At 41.4% G+C, this 19619-nt stretch overlaps 1 protein-coding gene across 3 annotated transcripts in view; it reads left to right on the forward strand.

The window, feature by feature from the left end:
- Positions 1-2616: 2616 nt before the first annotated feature.
- The window catches only part of ENOSF1 (enolase superfamily member 1), a gene marked incomplete at both ends in the record, with an annotated part of 34428 nt that continues 17425 nt past the window's right edge, over positions 2617-19619 (forward strand). For 2 of the 3 annotated variants that reach the window (XM_084252374.1, XM_084252375.1), the window contains 5 exons: positions 2617-2700; positions 12327-12435; positions 16411-16526; positions 18732-18818; positions 19180-19206. In XM_084252374.1, the coding sequence (XP_084108500.1) occupies positions 2617-2700; positions 12327-12435; positions 16411-16526; positions 18732-18818; positions 19180-19206 (423 nt within the window). Of the gene's footprint in view, positions 2701-12326; positions 12436-16410; positions 16527-18731; positions 18819-19179; positions 19207-19619 lie in introns of those variants that run through there. The other variant, XM_084252376.1, reaches the window with a different exon arrangement.

Genomic DNA, 19619 nt, shown 5'->3' on the forward strand with positions numbered 1-19619 from the left:
TTATTTGTTTGTTTGTTTGTTTTGTTTATACAAGCACTGGGTACAGTCAGAAGCGTGGGAGGGTGAGAGAATTCACCAGAGCCAGAGCGGAGAGCAGAGCAGGCAGAAGGACTGAAGTACACTGCTGAGGGGAGCAGCGGGCCACAGGAGAGGTCTGCGCGCCATGTGGGACCCTCACCCAGAGGCCGGGGAGCAGCTGGGGATCGAACCGGCGCTGCAGACGCTGCAGGCTGCTTCGCAACCCAGCGCTCAACCGCAGTGCCACCGGGGAGGCCCTAGATTTATTCTTAAGCATTTCATCTATTTTTGCAGTTCTGAGAGGTATTGTTTTCTAAATCCAATTTCCAATTTTCTGTCACTATGTAGGTGTCCTGGTCCAGTTTCCAATGTGTGTGTGTGTCTGTGTGTGTGTGCACTTACACCAATAATTCAGACACTAGCAGGGTATTAAGAAATTCAACCCAATTTTCATACTATATACCCAGAGACAGCATCATTACTTAGGTTAAAGGCTCCGTCTCCCAGGAGAGCCTCTTCCGACACCAGCCACAAGCTGGTGTTTCTGACCAACCAGGCTATAAATGAGTTTCCCAGGACCCTTCATCAAGTTTGATTAATTTACTAAAGCAGCTCACAATATTCAGGAAACAGTTTACTTTCTACCAATTTATTACAAAGGATATTACTGAGGAATATCCAGATGGAGGTGATACACAGAGTAAGGTATGGGGTTAAGGGTGGGACACATACATGCCCCTTCCAGGCCAGCTACTCTCCCCAAATCATGTGTGTACTAACCTGGAAACTCTGAAGCCCCCTCCTCTTGGATTTTTTGGAAGTTTTATTACATAGACATGACTGATTAGCTCCTTGGCTATTTGTAATTGTATTCAATCCCAAGTCCCTTTCCCTTCCTGAAGATCTGAGGATGGGACTGGAAGTTCCAACCCTCTAATCACCGGGTTGGTTCCTTGCCAACCAGCCCCCATCCTTGGGATCTTCCAAAAGTCATCTCACTAACATAACAAGAGATATCTTTATCACTGTGAATATTTAGGGAATTCCAAGGCTTTGAGACCCTGGAGTCAGGAATTGAGGATGGTGACTAGATAAATATGTCTGAGAAATACATATTTTGGCCATTGAATGACATATATTTCTTATAAATCAGAGTATCACGACTACTAAGTGTGATTGAGTTTAAATTTACCTTTTATCATGCAAACTTGGTAAATTCATTATTAATTCTAGTAGTATTTTTTTTACAAATTCTACGAAGACCATCAATCACATCACTCAAGAATAAAGGTGTACTTCTTTTCCATTGTATCTTTTTTTCTTCCTTATTATACTAACTAGGGCTTTCAGAACTATGTTGAATAAGAGTAGTGAAAGCATACATCCTTGCCTTGTTCTAAGGAGGGAAGCATTAATTGTTCACCATGAAATCAGGTGGTGTTTTTAAGTTTTTTGTCCTTTCTCAGGTTGAGAAAATATTTCTTCTTCTACTACCACTACCACCACCATGGCCGCTGCCGCTGCTGCTGCTGCTGCTGCTGCTGCTGCTGTTGCTACTACTACTACTACTACTACTTGGTTTTTAGCAATTTATTTATAATGTGTCTTTTTGCATGGCTTTCTTAATGGTTTTTCTACTTAGGGTTCTGTAAGATTCATAAGTCAGTGGATTTACAATTGCATTGAAGTTGGAAATCTGGGTAGCATTACTTTTCAATTTGTTTTTCCATTCACTTCTGGAACTCCAATTACATGTATAGAGACCATTTGGTATTTCCTCAGAGGTCACTGGTACTTGGTGGGGTGGGTGTCCATAACTTTCTCGAGGTTCTAAGACGGATCCTATAAACCGTACAATCCAGAGGACAGGAGCTCTGGTTTTGCAGACAGTATAGTTTGCCACTCAGCTGTGTGAACTTGAGTAAGTCATTCATTTAGTTTCTCTGGATTCCAACTTCTTCACCAATAAAAGGAAATTCACCCACCTGCTTAGCAGGGTTGGCAGGTGAGTGATAATGTACTTAAAGCACCCTGCTTTATTTAGCAGGGTTTAAGACAAGTTGACCCACTGCTCAGTTTATCAGGTGGCAAACTGAAGCTGAGGACTTAAGATTTCCAGCCCACAGCTCCCCTCCCTACACCCTCATCTACCTGCGGACTCAGGCGAGAGCAAAGCCCTGGGTTCGAATCTACTTCCTGGCGATCACAGCCCCATCAGATGCGGTCTCCTCCTTTGAGACTCGGCTTCCCGGAAGGTCAGTTGTCGAATTTCCAGCCAAGGCGGAGCAGAGTCCTGCCCAGGTGCCCAGGCGGCAAGGGGCTGACGCCTCGCTGTGGTGCACCCCGACCCTTAGCAATTCCTGGTCTGCGCAGCGCCGACCCGCGGCCGAAAAGCTGCAGGAAGGACAGGCGCTTCCCGGGGAGCCCCTCGGGGTCCGGTCCCGAGGAGTTCCCCGCTCAGCCCCGCCCTCGAGCCGTGCGGCCAATCAGCGCCCCGGCGCCCCGCGCCGCCCGCCCCGGCGCCCCCACCCGCCCACTCTCTCATCCACGGGGTCGCGGCCTGAGGTGGCGGCGCCGGCGGCTCCGAGGGCGCGAGACATGGTGCGCGGCAGAATCTCCCGGCTCTGGGTGCGGGACGTGCGCTTCCCCACGTCGCTCGGGGCGCACGGCTCGGACGCCATGGTAAGCGCTGCCCGGCCTCGGGGTGCGCCCGCTGGGGCGCCGGGACGTTGAGTCCCGGGAGGACCCGGCTCCCGAACCCTTGTTTTGTGAAGGGGAAGAGGGAAGGGGTAGAAGTATCCAGAACTCACCACCCTCCCTGGGATTCTGGTTTTTTGGGGGTCCCCCCCCTTTTGTTGGCCTTTAATAGATCCTACTTTTATAGCTACAATTCTTACTTTTCTTGAAATGGCAGACTGCACAAATTGATTTTGTTGGTTTCCCAATACATATCGCTGGCTGCTTCTGTACGGAGAACTATATGGAGTTCAAGGGGTGGAGACCAGGGAATTTGTGCTGGACTTTTGGGGTGGGGATTCTGACTCTGCCACAACTTGCTGCGTAACCTGGAGAAGATTCTGACTTCTCTCGGCCTCTTGGCCCCGTCTTTGAAATGTGACACCTGTCACAGCCCGACTGGGAAACCAGATGAACAAGCTGGGTTGTGTGGGAGGGATTTGTCGTGAACTTACTGTAAACGTGGTTTAAAAGAATTTGTCACTGTAAAGAGTTGTGCAAATATCAGTTTTTGAAGATGCAGTAAATATAGAGCACTGACTAACTCCTGTCTTAATACTGAAGGTCGCTTTTGCTTGAGTGTTAGAGGCCCCCCACACCCATCCCCCTACCCCACCTCCCCCCGCAAAACACACACACCCACTACTTAATGCAGTGGCTCCCAAATATGAGTCCTGGCCGGGTTTCCTCCAGGCCTGACAGCTCCTGGATCCTCACTGCCCCTCTCCATCCACGGAGGAGATGGCCACATTAGGAAAGACAAAGTCACATGAGTATGTAATGGATGTGTGAAGCATGCTGGGAAGTGAGAAACATCCATGTTAGGATTCTGGTTAGTTGTAGGGAGGGGAGAATTAGGACCAGAGGACTCTAATTCCTACGGTAATGTTTTGCTTCTTAAACTGGACAGAGGGCACACTGGTATCATTACATTACCTATCCTGTCTGTATACCTGAAGGATTTTATAACATAGGCCTCTTGTCAAAAAAAAAAAAAAAAAAAAGGGTGTCTAAACAAAATTGCTTTTAAAAGAATGCCCTTGATCCAGAGATTAATTTATTTTCTGCTTTTTAAAATGCTTATGTATCCTTTCTTAGAGTAAATGACTTAACAACCTGTTGGCAATCCTTTGTTCATCTCCAAATAAATGTTTGAAATTTTACTGGCTTATTAAAATCCAAGCACCCGACCTAGTGCAAGGGTCTTTGCCACTGTGAGATGCTGGAGCTGTGGGGAAGTCACACAATCTCTTCAAGCCTACATTTTCTCATCTGTAAAATGGGTATACTAGTATCCACTTCATACATGTCAATGAACTGTCGTAAAGAAGCTGACAGAGAAGGCCTTCTATAAGTGTTTGCTCTAATCACTCTTCACATATGAGGAAACTGAAGCAGAAGAGCTGAGCTAACTTCCCTGTATTTAGGAATTTGTGAAGTGTTGAGGTAGCCTGGTTTACTGTAGAATAATTTACTTAATGGAACTGAGCGCTTTATGACCCCTGGTTCAGGAGGTATTATCTGACACCCTTATTGCAAGCTCATAAATACTTAAGTGTTTATCTTCCAGAGATAGGTGAGTGTTGTGTGCTGATTTTCAAGTGCCTTCTTGACAGAATGTGCAACTTTGCAATTCTTCCTTTACAGATAACTCCTGATGTTGCTTCCCTGCCCTCACTGCTCCTGTGCTCAGCATTTCAACTGCATTCCCACTTAGTGAGCCTTTCTGATCACAAGTAGGGTATTTTCATGAAGGAACCCTAAAAGTGTCCCCAAAATCTGTTATGCAAAGGATTCCAGTTATGAATTTTTACAGACCTTATAAGAAAAGTAGAGCCTGGGGTGTATTTAGGACTAGTTTGCTCACTTAGATGCTCCCAAAGTTTCAAAGAGCCCCAGAGCGGATGTGAGGGCAATCTGGCTGCGACATCTGTCACCCCATTGATCGCCAGGGTTGATTCAGCTGATCTGGCTGGCTAGGCGGGTGTCCCCTTCCTCCCTCACCGCTCCATGTGCGTCCCTCCTGGCGCGCTCGGTTGAAGAGGACAGCCTTCCCCGAATAGAGACTGACCGGTCTTCGGTCGGGGGTATACGAGTAGCTGCGCTCCCCTGCTAGAACTTCCAAACAAGCTCTCAAGAGCCCCAGAGCTCAGAGTTCAGTCCCCTTACTTGGAGTAAAGTCCCCTTCTAGCCCCCCAGACATATTTCATTTCTCTCCACACTGGACTAAGGATAGGGGATTTGGGTTCTAGAACTGACTGTGTCTTCAACTTTTTGACACTCTTAAACTCTTTGGGCCTAAATTTCATTGAGTGGGTTGACTAAAGAGTTTCTGAGTTCAACCTTTTATTTTATTTTTTTTTCCCTTTGAATTCATTTTTTGCATTCTTTTTTTTTAAATAATAAATTTTATTTTTATATTCCCCATACAATTGCAACCCCCCCATTTTGACCCCAATCCCTCCCCTCCCACCCCCCAACCCCCAAAAAGTGTCTCTGGTTCATAGTTTTTTGTTGATTTTGATTTTCACTTTCTTATAGTTATTCATTTTCCTGGTCCCTTATTTAAGTTTTCTAGATTCCTGCTATGAGTGAGACCATCCGGTATTTTTCTTTTTCTTTCTGGCTTATTTTGCTGAGCATGATCCCTTCCAGCGCCATCCATGTTGCTGCAAATTGCATGTGTTTATCTTTTTTGAATGCTGAGTAATATTCCATGGTGCATATGTACCACATCTTCTTGATCCAGTCATCTATTTTTGGGCATTTGGGCTGTTTCCAAAGCTTAGCTATTGTAAACAGTGCTGCTATAAACATAGGGGTGCAGGTGCTCTTTGGAATTGATGTTTCTGTGTCCTTTGGGTAGATACCTAGGAGTGGAATTGCTGGATCATATGGAAGCTCTATGTTTAGTGAGTTCAACCTTTTAGATGTGATGATTCCATGACTAAAAGAACTTTAACTTTTCAGCTCATTTTGTTTTCCTAAAATGTTTTGGTCCACTTTTAAAATTATAAAAATGTTCTTACCTCTCACTGTCAACCCTCATTGTCATGGTTTTTGTTTGCTTCCCTTGGTTTTATTGACTATAACCGTTTAGGAAATACTACCTTCGTTGTATTTTTCACTTTTCCATTTGGCTGACAGCTTTTATCATTTCTACTTTAGTGACCTTAATATGTGTATTTGGAATTTTGGTCTCTCACTCAGTTGATGAATGGAAATGACCTTTGCGAGTGTGTATGTTATTACTTCTTTGAAGTCTTGCTAGATTTTGTTTATAAAATCACCTGGTTCTAGGTTTTTGGTTTGCATGCATTTATATACCTATCTAGCCTACCACCATCCCTTATACCCCTTTGTTGGTTGCTGGTTGTTGGTTTTTTTTTTTTTTTTTTTAGTTAGAAATGTTTATTATTTTTAAGTAAATTTTTATTGATTTACAATATTTTTGAATAGATCACTCAATAATTACTTCGTCACCCACCACCAAAATTCTGGTGCCGAACTTTCCCTTTCTCTCTGATAACCACCATATTGTTCAGACTCTGTGAGATTTTTGTGGTTTTTCTCAGTCAATCATGAATAGGCATTTAGGTTGATTGCATGTCTTGGCTATCATGAATAATGAATGCTACTATTAATATAGGGCTGCCTAGTAACACAGGTTTCTTTTGCACCTTTTATTTTTATTTATTTATTTTTTTTAAAAGATTTATTTATTTATTTATTTATGCAAGCACTGGGTACAGTCAGAAGCGCGGGAGGGTGAGAGAATTCACCAGAGCCAGAGCGGGGAGCAGAACAGGCAGAAGGACCGAAGGACACTGCTGAGGGGAGCAGCGGGCGGCAGGAGAGGTCTGCGCGCCATGTGGGACCCTCCTCCGGTGGCCGGGGAGCAGCCGGGGATCGAACCAGCGCTGCAGAGGCTGCGGGCAGCTTCTCAACCCAGCGCTCAACCGCTGCGCCACCGGGGAGGCCCTCTTTTGCACCTTTTAATAGATGAAAATTATCTTAAATTAACATTTGTTATGCTGATGAAAAGTCACATAATAATTTCAGAAATTGTAATATCTTTTTCCCCAGAATTGAGTATATAGAGGTAAAGTAGGTTTATATCTTGTATATGCTCCGGGGGTTATAGGTTCAAGCCTCTACAAATGTATACTTTTTTTTATTCTTTTTTTTTTTTTTAAGATTTATTTATTTACACAAGAACCTGGGTACGGGCCAGATGTGCAGGAGGGTGAGAGGACTCACCAGAGACAGAGTGAGGAATAGAACAGACAGAATGATTGAAATACACTGTTGAGGGGAGCAGTGGGCGAGACAGGAGAGGTCTGCGGCCACATGGATTGCTCTGCGGCCAGGGCCCTGAGGGGATCCAGTCGGCACTGCAGAGGCTGCGAACAGCTTTACATCGCTGTGCTCAACTGCCTGCGCCACCAGGGAGGCCCTACAAATGTATACTTTCACACCATTTCCATTACCAGATGTGAGATGGTGATCTAGTTTCTTTCTTTTGCTTGTGGCTGTCCAGTTTTCCCAACACCATTTGTTAAAGGGACTCTCCTTTCTCCAGTGTATTCACTTGCTTCCTTTCTTGTAAATTAACTGTTCATAGATGTGAGGTTTATTTCAGTCTCTCAGTTCTGTTGTATTGGTGTGTATGTCTATTTTTTTATTCTATGCCACTTTAATTACTATAGCTTTGTAATATAGTTCAAAGTCTAGGAATCTGATACTGCCACTCTTCCTTTTTTTTTGTCAAGATACCTTTTGCTGTTTGGGGTCTTTTCTGGTTCCATATGAATTTCAGTTCTGTTTCTTCTCTTTCTTTGAAGAATGCCATTGGAACTTTGATAGGGATTGTATTGACTCTATATTTAACAATGTTTGTTCTTCCAATCCATGAGTAGGGACTGTCTTTCCATTTTATTGTGTTTTCTTATATTTTAATTATGTCTTATAGTTTTCATTCTACAGGTGTTTTACCTCCGTTGTTAAGTTTACTCTTAGATATTTAATTATTTTTGTTGCAAGTGTGAATGGGATGGTATTCTGGATTTCTTTCTTTTCAGACTCACTGTTTGCCTATAGAAATGCAACTGATTTTTGCAGAGAGATTCTGTACCCTGCCACTTTACTGAATTATTTCAGTTAGTTTTTTAGTAGGGTCTTTAGGGTTTTCCACATATATTATTGTGTCATCTGAAAATAATGAAAATTTTACTTCATCTTTCTCAGTTTGTATTCTTTTTATATCTTTCTCTTCCCTGATTGCTCTAGCTAGAACGTCCTATACTGTGTTGAATAGTAGTAGTGACAGTAGACATCCTTGTCCATATCAGACCTTAGAGGAAAAACCTTTCAGTTTTTCACCATTTAGTATGATGTTGGCTGTGGGTTTATTGTATATGACCTTCATTATGTTAAGGGATGTTCCATCTACTCCCAGTTTTATTTAGTGTATTTATCATAAATGGATGTTGAATCTTATCAAATGCATTTTTGGCATCTATTAATATAATCATATGATTTTTATCTTCCCTTTGGTTGATGTGTTGAATTGCATTGATTGACTTGCAGATTTTGAACCATCCCTCTGTGTCTGGAATAAATCCCACTTGGTCATGATGTATAATCCTTTTGGTGTATTGTTGGATTTGGTTTGCTAAAATTTTGTTGAGTTTTGCACATATGGCTCACCAGAGAAATTGGTCTGTAACTCTCTTTTTTGTAATGTCTTTGTCAGGTTTTGGTATCAGAGTGATGTTGGCCCATAAAATGTGTTTGGAAGCTTTCTATCTTTCTGCTCTTTGGAAGAGTTTCAGTGTGATTGGTATTAGCTCACCTCTGATGGTTTGGTGGAACTCACTAGTGAAGCCATATGGGCCTGGACTTTTATTGTTTGGGAGACTTTTGATTGCTGTTTCAATATCCTTGATTGTGACTTTTCTTCCTGGTTCAGTCTTGGAGGGTTGTAAATTGCTAATAATTTCTCCATTTCATGTAGATTATTCAGTTTGTTGGCATGTCAGTGTTTGTAGTAATCACGTCCGTATTTCTGAAATGTCTGTTTAATTTCTTCTCTTTCACTTCTTTTTTTTTTTTTTTTAAATGTCTGGGAGTTTTGTTTTGTTTTTTAAGATTTATTTATTTATTTATACAAGAACTGGGTACAGTCAGAAGCGCGGGAGGGTGAGAGAATTCCCCAGAGCCAGAGAGGGGAGCAGAGCAGGCAGAAGGACCGAAGTACACTGCTGAGGGGAGCAGCGGGCGGCAGGAGAGGTCTGCGCGCCATGTGGGACCCTCCTCTGGTGGCCGAGGAGCAGCTGGGGATCGAACCGGCGCTGCAGAGGCTGCGGGCAGCTTCGCAACCCAGCGCTCAACTGTTGCGCCACCAGGGAGACCCCTCTTTCACTTCTGATTCTATTTATTAATAGAATTTTTATTTATTAATAGATTTTTTTTCTTAGTGAGTCTAGTTAGAGGTTTGTGTGATTTTTTTCAACGAACCAGATTTTGGTTTCATTGATCTTTTGGACTGTTTTTGATTTCTATTTAACACAGGGGTTTAAATTTTGCCTCTTTCAACTCAGCTTCCTCATCTGCAAGACAGAGAGATAGCACCTAATTGATAATGTTTTTGTAAGGATTTAATGAAGTCATGTAGCTCTTTGAAGTGTGCCCAATCAGTAAGTATTATATAACAATAACAGTTATAAGTTGTCAGAAGCAAAAGTCGTCAGTAGTAGCATCTTACATTCCTTATTCATGTATTCAGATCTTCTAGTTGACTTTTGGGGGGAGTATTCCTATCTGCCCACATGGTACCCATCCAGTCTTGCCTTTGTTCACTTGCAAACCAGATTCTTCATGGATCTTTGACTTCCTGCCACAGAAGGCCCCTGGATTTCATGGTCTCTCTGGCCTGTGTACTTTCTTCTACTACTTTGTCCATCTAAAAGGTCTTAGTCCCCTATTTCCTCTTTGCTCAAAATACCTTGAAATTTTGTGTTACTTTTAACCCACCACATGTCAGCCATGACCTTTTGCGGTATGGGTGATTGTTAATTAGCTTTTGAGTGTTAGCTTTTTTTTTTAATTTTATTTTTATATTCCCCATACAATTACAACCCCCTTATTTTGACACCAATCCCTCCTTTCCCCGCCCCCGCCCCCCATAGAGTGTCTCTGGTTCATAGTTGTTTGTTGATTCTGATATTTTCTTTCTTATAGTTATTCTTTTTCCTGGTCCCTTATTTAAGTTTTCTAGATTCCTGCTATGAGTGAGACCATCCGGTATTTTTCTTTTTCTTTTTGGCTTATTTCGCTGAGCATGATCCCTTCCACCTCCATCCATGTTGCTGCAAATTGCATGTGTTTATCTTTTTTGAATGCTGAGTAATATTCCATGGTGTATATGTACCACATCTTCTTGATCCAGTCATCTGTTTTAGGGCATTTGGGTTGTTTCCAAAGCTTAGCTATTGTAAACAGTGCTGCTATAAACATAGGGGTGCAGGTGCACTTTGGAATTGATGTTTCTGTGTCCTTTGGGTAGATACCTAGGAGTGGAATTGCTGGATCATATGGAAGCTCTAGTAGGTCCAGAAATCTCCACACAGCTCTCCACAGTGGTTGGACCCGTTTGCACTCCCACCAACAGTACAGGAGAGTTCCTTTTTCTCCACAACCTCACCAACATTTGTTGTTGCTAGTTTTTTTAATATGTGCCATTCTCACTAGTGAAAGATGGTATCTCATTGTAGTTTTGATTTACATTTCCCTGATTACAAGTGATGTTGAACATTTTTTCATATGCCTGTTGGCCATTTGCATTTCCTCTTCAGAGAAGTTTCTTTTTAGCTCTTCTACCCATTTTTTGACTGGATTATTTTCTTTGTTTTTGTTGAGTCTCGTCATCTCTTTGTAGATTTTTGTGATCAGTACTTTGTTGTTAGTGTTGTGTGCAGAAATGTTGTCCCAGTCGGTGGGGTTTCTCTTTGTTTTTGTTACTGTCTCTTTTGCTGTGCAGAAGCTCTTTAATTTGATGTAGTCCTTTTACTCCCTTCTATCTGAGCAATTTCTAGAGACATACTTGATTTTTTACTTCTATATTCCCTGTATTGATGAGTAGTGTTACATTTCATAAGTTGGTCAGTAAGTACTTATTAAAAATATTGTTTGATAGTAGAAAGTTAAATGAAAAGAACAAAACAAACCATGAGTTCAATTGTTTCAAAGGTTTGATTCCTCATTTTCCCTTAGTGATCTCCTGTGAACTATTGCTATTAGAGCCCCTACTACCAAATATTACAATGAGGATAAGTCTAATTTTATGTGAAAGCCTTCTGAATCCTTGATTTGTGCTATTTATTTTTTAAAAGATTTATTTATTTATGCATGCAAGAATTGGGGTATAAGCCAGAGGTATGGGGTGGTGAGAGGATTCACCAGAGACAGAATGGGGAGCAGAACAGGCAGACTGACTGAAATACACTGCTGAGGGGAGCAGTGGGCAAGTCAGGAGAGGTCTGTGGGTCAGCTGTGGGTCAGCTCCCTGGCTGGGGATTGAATTCACGCTGCAGTGGCTGTGGATTCCTTCATAGTGCTGCATCTTAATCCCTTGAGCCACCAGGGTGGCCCCGGTTTGTGCTATTTGAAGCTGATTGTGAATTAACTCTCTCCAAAAAGCTGATGGAGGGCCTCCCCTGGTGGCGCAGGCTGTTGAGCACCACTCTATGAAGCTGTCCGCAGCCTCTGCAGCGCCGGTTCGATCCTGGCTGGCCGGCAAGGGTCCCACATGGCACAGCAGACCTCTCCTGTTGTGCCCGCTGCTCCCCTCAGCAGTGTATTTCATCAGTCTGCCTGTTCTGTTCCTCGCTCTGTCTCTGATGAATCCTCTCACCCTCCTGCACATCTGGCCTGTACCCCGGTTCTTGTGTAAATGAATAAATAAATCTTTAAAAAAAAAAGCTGGGGCCTCCCTGGTGGCACAGCGGTTGAGCATTGGGCTGCAAAGCTGCCCGCAGCCTCTGCAGTGCTGGTTCGATCCCCGGCCACGGGCAAGGGTCCCACATGGCGTGCAGACCTCTCCTGCCGTGCCCGCTGCTCCCCTCAGCAGTGTATTTTGTCAGTCTGCCTGTTCTGCTCCCCACTCTGGCTCTGGTGAATTCTCTCACCCTCCCATGCTACTGATTGTGCCCAGTGCTTGTATAAATAAATAACTTAATCTTTAAGGAAAAAAAAAAGCTGGTGGAGGTAGTTGTGGGTGACGCTCCTTGTTTTAAAATTGAGCTGAACAGCAACAGAGATGTAATTGCACAAATTGGCATTAAAAATGCCTTGTTGCACCTGTTAAAATATATTTGAATCCTTTAGGAAGACAATACTTTCATCTATTCAGACCTACTGTTTTCTTCGCAGCACATCAAGAATTCCCTTAGGTTGGAGCTCATCCTGCACATCCGCTGTTGCATTTTCTATTCTTACATGATGTCATCTTTACATTTATATTTTGGATTTCTCATGTTTCACTGTTTGGGTGGGGGACATTTTTCCTGCAGCACACAGACCCTGACTACTCAGCTGCCTATGTCATCTTAGAGACTGATGCAGAAGATGGACTCAAGGGATATGGAATTACCTTCACTCTGGGAAAAGGCACCGAAGTTGGTGAGTTGCACATTCTCTTAAGATTCCAGAATGCTTAACTATGATTCAGATTCTATTTCTGATCTTATTTTTCTCTCTCTATAGTATCTGAAATAAATTAAAACTTTGTTTTATGGTTCATTATTTTTTTCATTGAGAGAAATTAAAAAGGGGTAGAATTGGCCTCCTTGCAGTTATCCATAGGATGCAGAAAAATCCTTGATTTTCTTTGAATCTTGATCCATTTCTCTGCTGAGCTTTGAGAACTAGGCACATGACATAGGATCACCAAGGAGGGCAGATGTGCTCTCAAAGTAGTAAGGTATATGAATGTGCATGGTGAGTCTACTTGCTTTTCAAAATGTTTCACACTGATGGTTTCAAGTTCACTGTTTTTCATGGTAGCAGAGGCCTTTGGGCCTACCCATTTTCAGAACTATCATCTGCGAAGACCAGATTGTATAAAATGTACACTGAGCAGGAGCAAGTCATTCTCCTCTCAGAGCTAGATGGACTTTAACCAGATCAGTTTTAATGGATCATTAAAATCTAGAGCCAAATCATGATAGTTGAAGAGTGAGGGTCCAGGAAAGGAGGAGACATGTTCTCCAAGTTTGGTGGTGATGTGCTCTCTCTTGTGGATATGTGCACCATCAACCCTGTTGTGGTTGTGGAATTAAAGTCTGCCCCCACTGAAAGATTTGCCATTGCCAGGAAGGTGATAGGTGTGTGTGAAGACATGGAGGCACTCTTCTTCCTCTTTACAGGGCTGCCATGTGATCAAGCTGTCTTCTGTCCTTCTCCAGATCTGTCTAGATGTGTCTGTGTATTAGGTACACAGTTGCCTTCAAGAGCCAGCCATGGCAATAATAATTTGTAATGTTAGAGAGAGAGAGAGAGAGAGAGAGAGAGAGAGAAGAGAAGAGAAGAGAAGAGACAGTCCTACAAAGTAGGAGAAGGAATACACAAATTTAGGGAAACAGATGTGAAAGAAATGATAGTGTTGCATGACAGTTTTTTAAAAGCAGGTACAAGTTACACAGAATCAGGGTTAGTTCATAGTCCAGGAGGGTTGGGGAGGGATTGAATCTTGAAGATAAAAAGGAATCTTCCAGGTAGAGGGAGATCCGTCAATGATTCCCTGTTCCCTCTCCCCATTAGGTCAATGATTTACTGTTGACATTTCCCCCAAGATAGCAACCACTGATTACAGTAAGTTTTGAGCTGCTTTAGCTTCTCCTGTGATGTTAATTGTCTCTGATATACATTGAGCCTTTGGGAAGCTGTTTTTTTCCATACTTCAACCCTACAGTGCGGCCCTTAAAAGTTGCGTAAAATTCGACAAACTTACAAAATATATTCCATGGAACAGGCCATTGGAACTACTCTGTTAACAACCAAGACTTTGAACCTTGTTGACTCAGGCACACAGTGGAGGGACCCCAGACACATTGCATAGTCAGTAAGACTTCTCTGTGGTTGCTGAGTTCAATGTTTTAGGCCTTTTCTGCGTTCTCCCCTCCTCCACTCCCATCCCCACTCAGCTGTCCTGGTGTGCATTTTGGTAGGGTTAATCCATTTCCATCCCTTTGTGGTTTTAATAAATGGCACTTTGTGGTGATGTGGTTGACTTCCACCTTTTTTTCAGACCACAGCATGACAGAACTCATTTTTAACTTTAGCCTTGCTACATATTTCAGGTGACTCACTACAGTCTCACTTAATGTGTTATAGGGCTTTTGCATTAAAGATGAAAAAATCCCATTAGCTCTTTACTGTTTTCCTGCATCCTTTATCAGGTTACTTACCTAATCGCTTTTTATGATGGGAAAAAAAAAAAAACAGAAACAAAAATAGAGAGATGACAAAAGAATTTTTAAAGAGAAAGCAGCCTTAATGGTTGACACCAGCACTTGGGCCCAGTCACCCACAGTCATCCGTGGGCTTTGCTGACTTGTCCTCCATGTTGGAGTGTCCCAGAGTTGAATTCTGGACACACATAGTCACAGGAGAGAATCTTTGGATTTAGTCAGCAGAAAGTTGCCTTCAAGAGCCAATTTTATTCCATGTAAGTTTCCCCTCCATCACATCAAACATGCAAGCCTAAGATTGATCATTCTCATACTGGAGTCAGAACAACACAACCCATATTTCTATTAAGAGCACAAAATTTCAGTTAACTTCTTGCAGTAAACTTGTTTTGAGCAAGGGAAATCCATGTACTATAGATGAATATATTAATATTACCTATACTTCACTTAGAGCTGTAAAAAATGAGATCATCCTTAACTTTTGTTGAATGCATTTGCCATGTGGTACAAACCAGAACTGTGCTCCAGTCAGTGGTTTCTAGCAACCTTCACATCAGAAGATTTGAGTAGACCATGATGAACCTTTCTTACACTGCAGCTGTCTTTAATCCAAGAGCACCCACCATCCAGGAGTGAGAAAGATTCTGTCTTCTCCCAGTCCTAGGGAATGAATACCTGAACTGGAATGAATCAGTGTTCATTAACAAAAGCTCTGGACAACACAGAATGGTTGGCTCAACCCTAAATCTTCCCTATGAGTGCAAATGTGTAGACATCTGAGATGTTCCACAGAGGCCAGGCACATCCTCATAGCTTGTTTTAATACTTTTGATGAGATCGAGTGTGGTTCAGGATGGTATGCCCTTGGATTTGTTTCACTGCTTTCAAATGTATTTGCCTAGGATCTGATTGTGGTAAAACTGCACCTCTATGACTATCCTATGAAATGACCTGAGAAATTTAATATTGAGACAATGGCAACACTAAACAAACAGGGTCATCAAAATTCTGTATAATAATTTAATTGCTTTTGGCCTAAGATGATAGCTTGATTAGTTTGACCAGAAACATAAGAGTTGAATAGAATGAAGATCTCCTAGAAGACCTAGAAGGTCTTTCCCATATAATTTGCTAATTTAATTATTCTTTATAATTAAACTCTAGACTATATTCATAATTAAACAATAAACTATTGGAAGAACACAATATTCTTTTTAAGTAAAACACCCAAAGTAAATTATTGATGGTAATGCTAGCCTAAATTTAGCTTAATCTTGAAATTACATATGAAAAGTATAATATCATAAGTAAATCAATGATAAATTAAATGTTTATAAAAATGTTTTCATGTACTTTAACATTTTACTTATCAGTATTTGCTAATTGCAAATTCATTTCATTTCATCTTTAGTAGTGTGTTATGTTGTGAAGTCAAGATATGATGTACACTTGACAATAATGAAAATGAATTTCTTTTTCATTTTTTTTAGGTTTTTTTTTTTTTTAAGATTTATTTATTTATTTATTTTATTTATACAAGCACTGGGTACAGTCAGAAGAGCGGGAGGGTGAGAGAATTCACCAGAGCCAGAGTGGGGAGCAGAGCAGGCAGAAGGACCGAAGCCCACTGCTGAGGGGAGCAGCGGGCGGCAGGAGAGGTCTGCGCTCCATGTGGGACCCTCCTCCAGTGGCCGGGGAGCAGGCGGGGATCGAACCGGCGCCGCAGAGGCTGCAGGCAGCTTCGCAACCCAGTGCTCAACCGCTGCGCCACCGGGGAGGCCCTCTTTTTCATTTTTTAATCCTGTAAGTCAGACTCTTCTTCCTTAGGAATGACAAACTAGCAAGTTTTGGTTTTGAATCTGACGGTCCGAACACTGTTCAAAGTAAAAAGGAAATTAATTTGGAAACATGATTTAAATTTTCACATCAACGTTCTTTTCACCTTGGAGCTAATCAAAATTTATTACATCTACTCAAAAATTAAGCTCAGTATATGGATTAACAACAGTTGTACTTGTGTGATATTAGTTATGACAACCACAAGAGACATAATTGGGCAATTTTAAAAATATAACACAGTTTTTTTTTTTTTTTTTCATGAAATGCCTACATTTGTTTGTGGTGTTTTCTTGTCTTAATTTGTTGACTTCATCCCAAAACATAAGACCAAATCCTTGTTTAATAGTTGTCTGTGCTGTGAATGCTCTTGCCCACCACGTGCTCAACAAGGACCTCAGCGACATTGTCGCCAACTTCAGAGGCTTCTACAGGCAGCTCACAAGTGATGGGCAACTCAGATGGGTAAGGGACTATATTGTGAAATGCTTCTATAAATAATGTTTTTAAGGTCTGAGATGTCCTTTGATTGCAACAAATGTGAAAATAGAGACAGGTTTACAATGTTAAGGTAAAGCAATTTATTGAGCTAGACCTGGATTTGAATCATCTAGACAGTCATGGATTTGAGGCCATCAGTTTCTTTCTTTAAGACTTCAACCTGGATGTATTTTTTTTTCTTTTTAAAAAATTAATTAGTTTTTATTCCTACAATGTTTGCTTTCTTTTCTCAGGTGTAGTCCCCATAGAATTTCCACCACCAGTTCACCCTTGCAACATCACCATAGTCTCTTGTGCTCTTCCCAAAATCAAATCAAATCAACCTGGATGTCTTTGAATCCTGAGAGCTGGCTCTGGGCTTATGGGTCTCATCTCCACCCTCTGAATTGGAGAAAGTGGCCTAGACTTTCTAGATATAAAGTGTAAATAGGTAACCTTTTGTGGGGAGAGATAAAGTGAGTAGTATTGGAGTCCTGGGAGGAGATTAATGACAGAAACATAAGAGAAGAATAAAGGTTAAGAAAATAGGGCCTTACCTGGTGGCGCAGATGGTTGAGCACAGCACTGTGCAGCTGTCTGCAGCCTCTACAGCACAGGTTCGATCCTGGCCAGACATTGAGAATCCTAGCATACCTCTCCTGTCTCGCCCGCTGCTCCCCTCAGCAGTGTATTTCAGTCAGTCTGCCTGTTCTGCTCCCTGCTGTCTCTGGTGAATCCTCTCACCCTCCCATGCATCTGGCCTGTACCCCGGTTCTTGAATGCATGAATAAATAAATCTTTAAAAAAAGAAAGAAAGAAAATGGAGACTAGAGTACCTTTTATGTATGTAAGTCTGCTTTTGAATTCTATGTTCAAGGTGTGAAAAAGTGAGGTTCTAGAGAAAGGTTTCTAACACAGTAAGAGCAGTTCAATAACCTGGACTTGCCCTTGCTTCCTTATACCAGCTCTGTCTCAGTCTCCTGTCCATGCAAGAGAAAGGCACAAGGGAATGCCCTGTCCACGTTGCCTCAGATTTTATTTCATTACAGTAGAATATAAACTCATATAGAGGAATGAAACATTAGAAAATCATATCTCAACCATCATAGCTATAGTTGATTGAGGCAAGAATCATCGATGATTACTGAAATTTTTGGACAATATTAATTTCCTTAGTTTGAAATGGAAAATGGTGAGTTCACAGTGGAGAAGCATAATGGACACCAATTTACCCAAATGCTAAAAGATAATAATTATAATTTTAAAGAAATTAATAACTGTAAATTTTTAATGACATCATTGCTTATGTAGTATTTGTGCCAAAAAGATATAACTTGAATCTATTCATGAAGCAACTTCAGGGCAGCCTAAATTGAGAGACACTACAATAACCTCACCTGTACTTTCTTGAAATGCTTTCTTAGCATTTTAAGAAAGCATTTTAAGAAAATGTAGAAAAACTGAGGTTAAAAAAGAGACTAAAGAGACATAAAAACTAAATATAACATGAATAAAATAAAGTACATTATTTGAACAATTGGTGAGATGTGATTATGAACTATCTTTTAGATAATATTAATGTTACATCCCTGACTATTAAGTATTATGCTATGGTTATATAAGAGAATGTCCTTGTGTTTAGGAACTACATTCTATACCATTTAGGGCTAAAGTGACAAGATACCTGCAACTTTCTCTCAATGGTTCAGTAAAATGAATTTTATTTATATCATAAATTATATTTGTATCTGTATATATGTAGATATACATACCCATATACATTTATAGGGGCAGAATATATAGGAGTTTTGGGATACTGTTCCTGCAACTCTTCTGTAGATTAGAAACAATCAAAAAAAATAAAACAGCTCGAGTTTCCATTGTTACCTTTTAATTCTTGAAATGTGTTCCTGGCTAAAAGGCCTAGACATCTTTTTCTTTTCTTTTCATTTTTTTTATAGAGGCATGTTTTTATTTGTTTGTTTGTTTGTTTGTTTGTTTTGTTTATACATGTACTGGGTACAGTCAGAAGCACGGGAGGGTGAGAGAATTCACCAGAGCCAGAGCGGGGAGCAGAGCAGGCAGAAGGACCGAAGTACACTGCTGAGGGGAGCAGCGGGCGGCAGGAGAGGTCTGCGCGCCATACATCTTTTTCTTTTCTGAGTTCTGTTGGTTTTACTTCCTAACCAGATCGGTCCCGAGAAAGGTGTTGTGCATCTGGCCACAGCGGCTGTTCTCAATGCAGTGTGGGACCTGTGGGCCAAGCAGGAGGGAAAGGTAACTCATCTGAGGGCACCAGGGCTTATGGATCAGCATGATGTGTGGCTGAGGACTGAACACTTCCTCTTAGGAAAGCAGTCTTTGAATGATCAAAGACAAATACAAAGCAGCCTTCCCAAGAGAATTACAGAGAATTGTTTGATTTTTGTGTCCCCTAACAGATGTTGGTAATAGTTAGGAAATTGTAGTGTCAATAGCATTAAAAAAAAAAAAGACTGGGAAAAAAGGTGGGGAGCAAAGGGAGATTAGGGACAGGTGTGACAGCAGGCAGGTGTCTGATGGGGGTGTTAGTCGCGCCTGCATTTACCTTCAGGAATGTGTACTTTACACATATGTTTTACTTTTTTTTTTCTTCAAGCCTCTGTGGAAGCTGCTTGTTGACATGGTAAGTGAATTCTTTAATATTATAGTTGTTTCTCTAAATGAACTTGATTTCATGGATTACTTACTTTTTGATAATCAGTAAATATATTCAAGATTATCCATGGATCACTATAGGGATGACAAAGCCTAAAACCAATACAGTGTAACACTGACACTGGAAGTAACAGCTGTGCTCATGCAGGCTCTTGTAGAGGTCTAGCCTCCGCCACTGTGGAGCTTGCACGCCTGATCCAAATCCTCTGAGCCTTTGCTTCCTGACAGTGAAAAGGGGGCAATTGTCACTTCAGGAAACCCATAGAACTAGTTAAAAGACCAGTGAGAAAAGAGTTTCACAAACTCTGGAGAGCAGGGTGTTAGTATCATCTGGTCATTTTAACCCCAAAAGCAAAAACAAGTGACAGATTGGACTGTTGT

The sequence above is a fragment of the Talpa europaea genome, assembly GCF_964194135.1.
Source record: "Talpa europaea genome assembly, chromosome: 13".
Classification (NCBI taxonomy): Eukaryota; Metazoa; Chordata; class Mammalia; order Eulipotyphla; family Talpidae; genus Talpa; species Talpa europaea.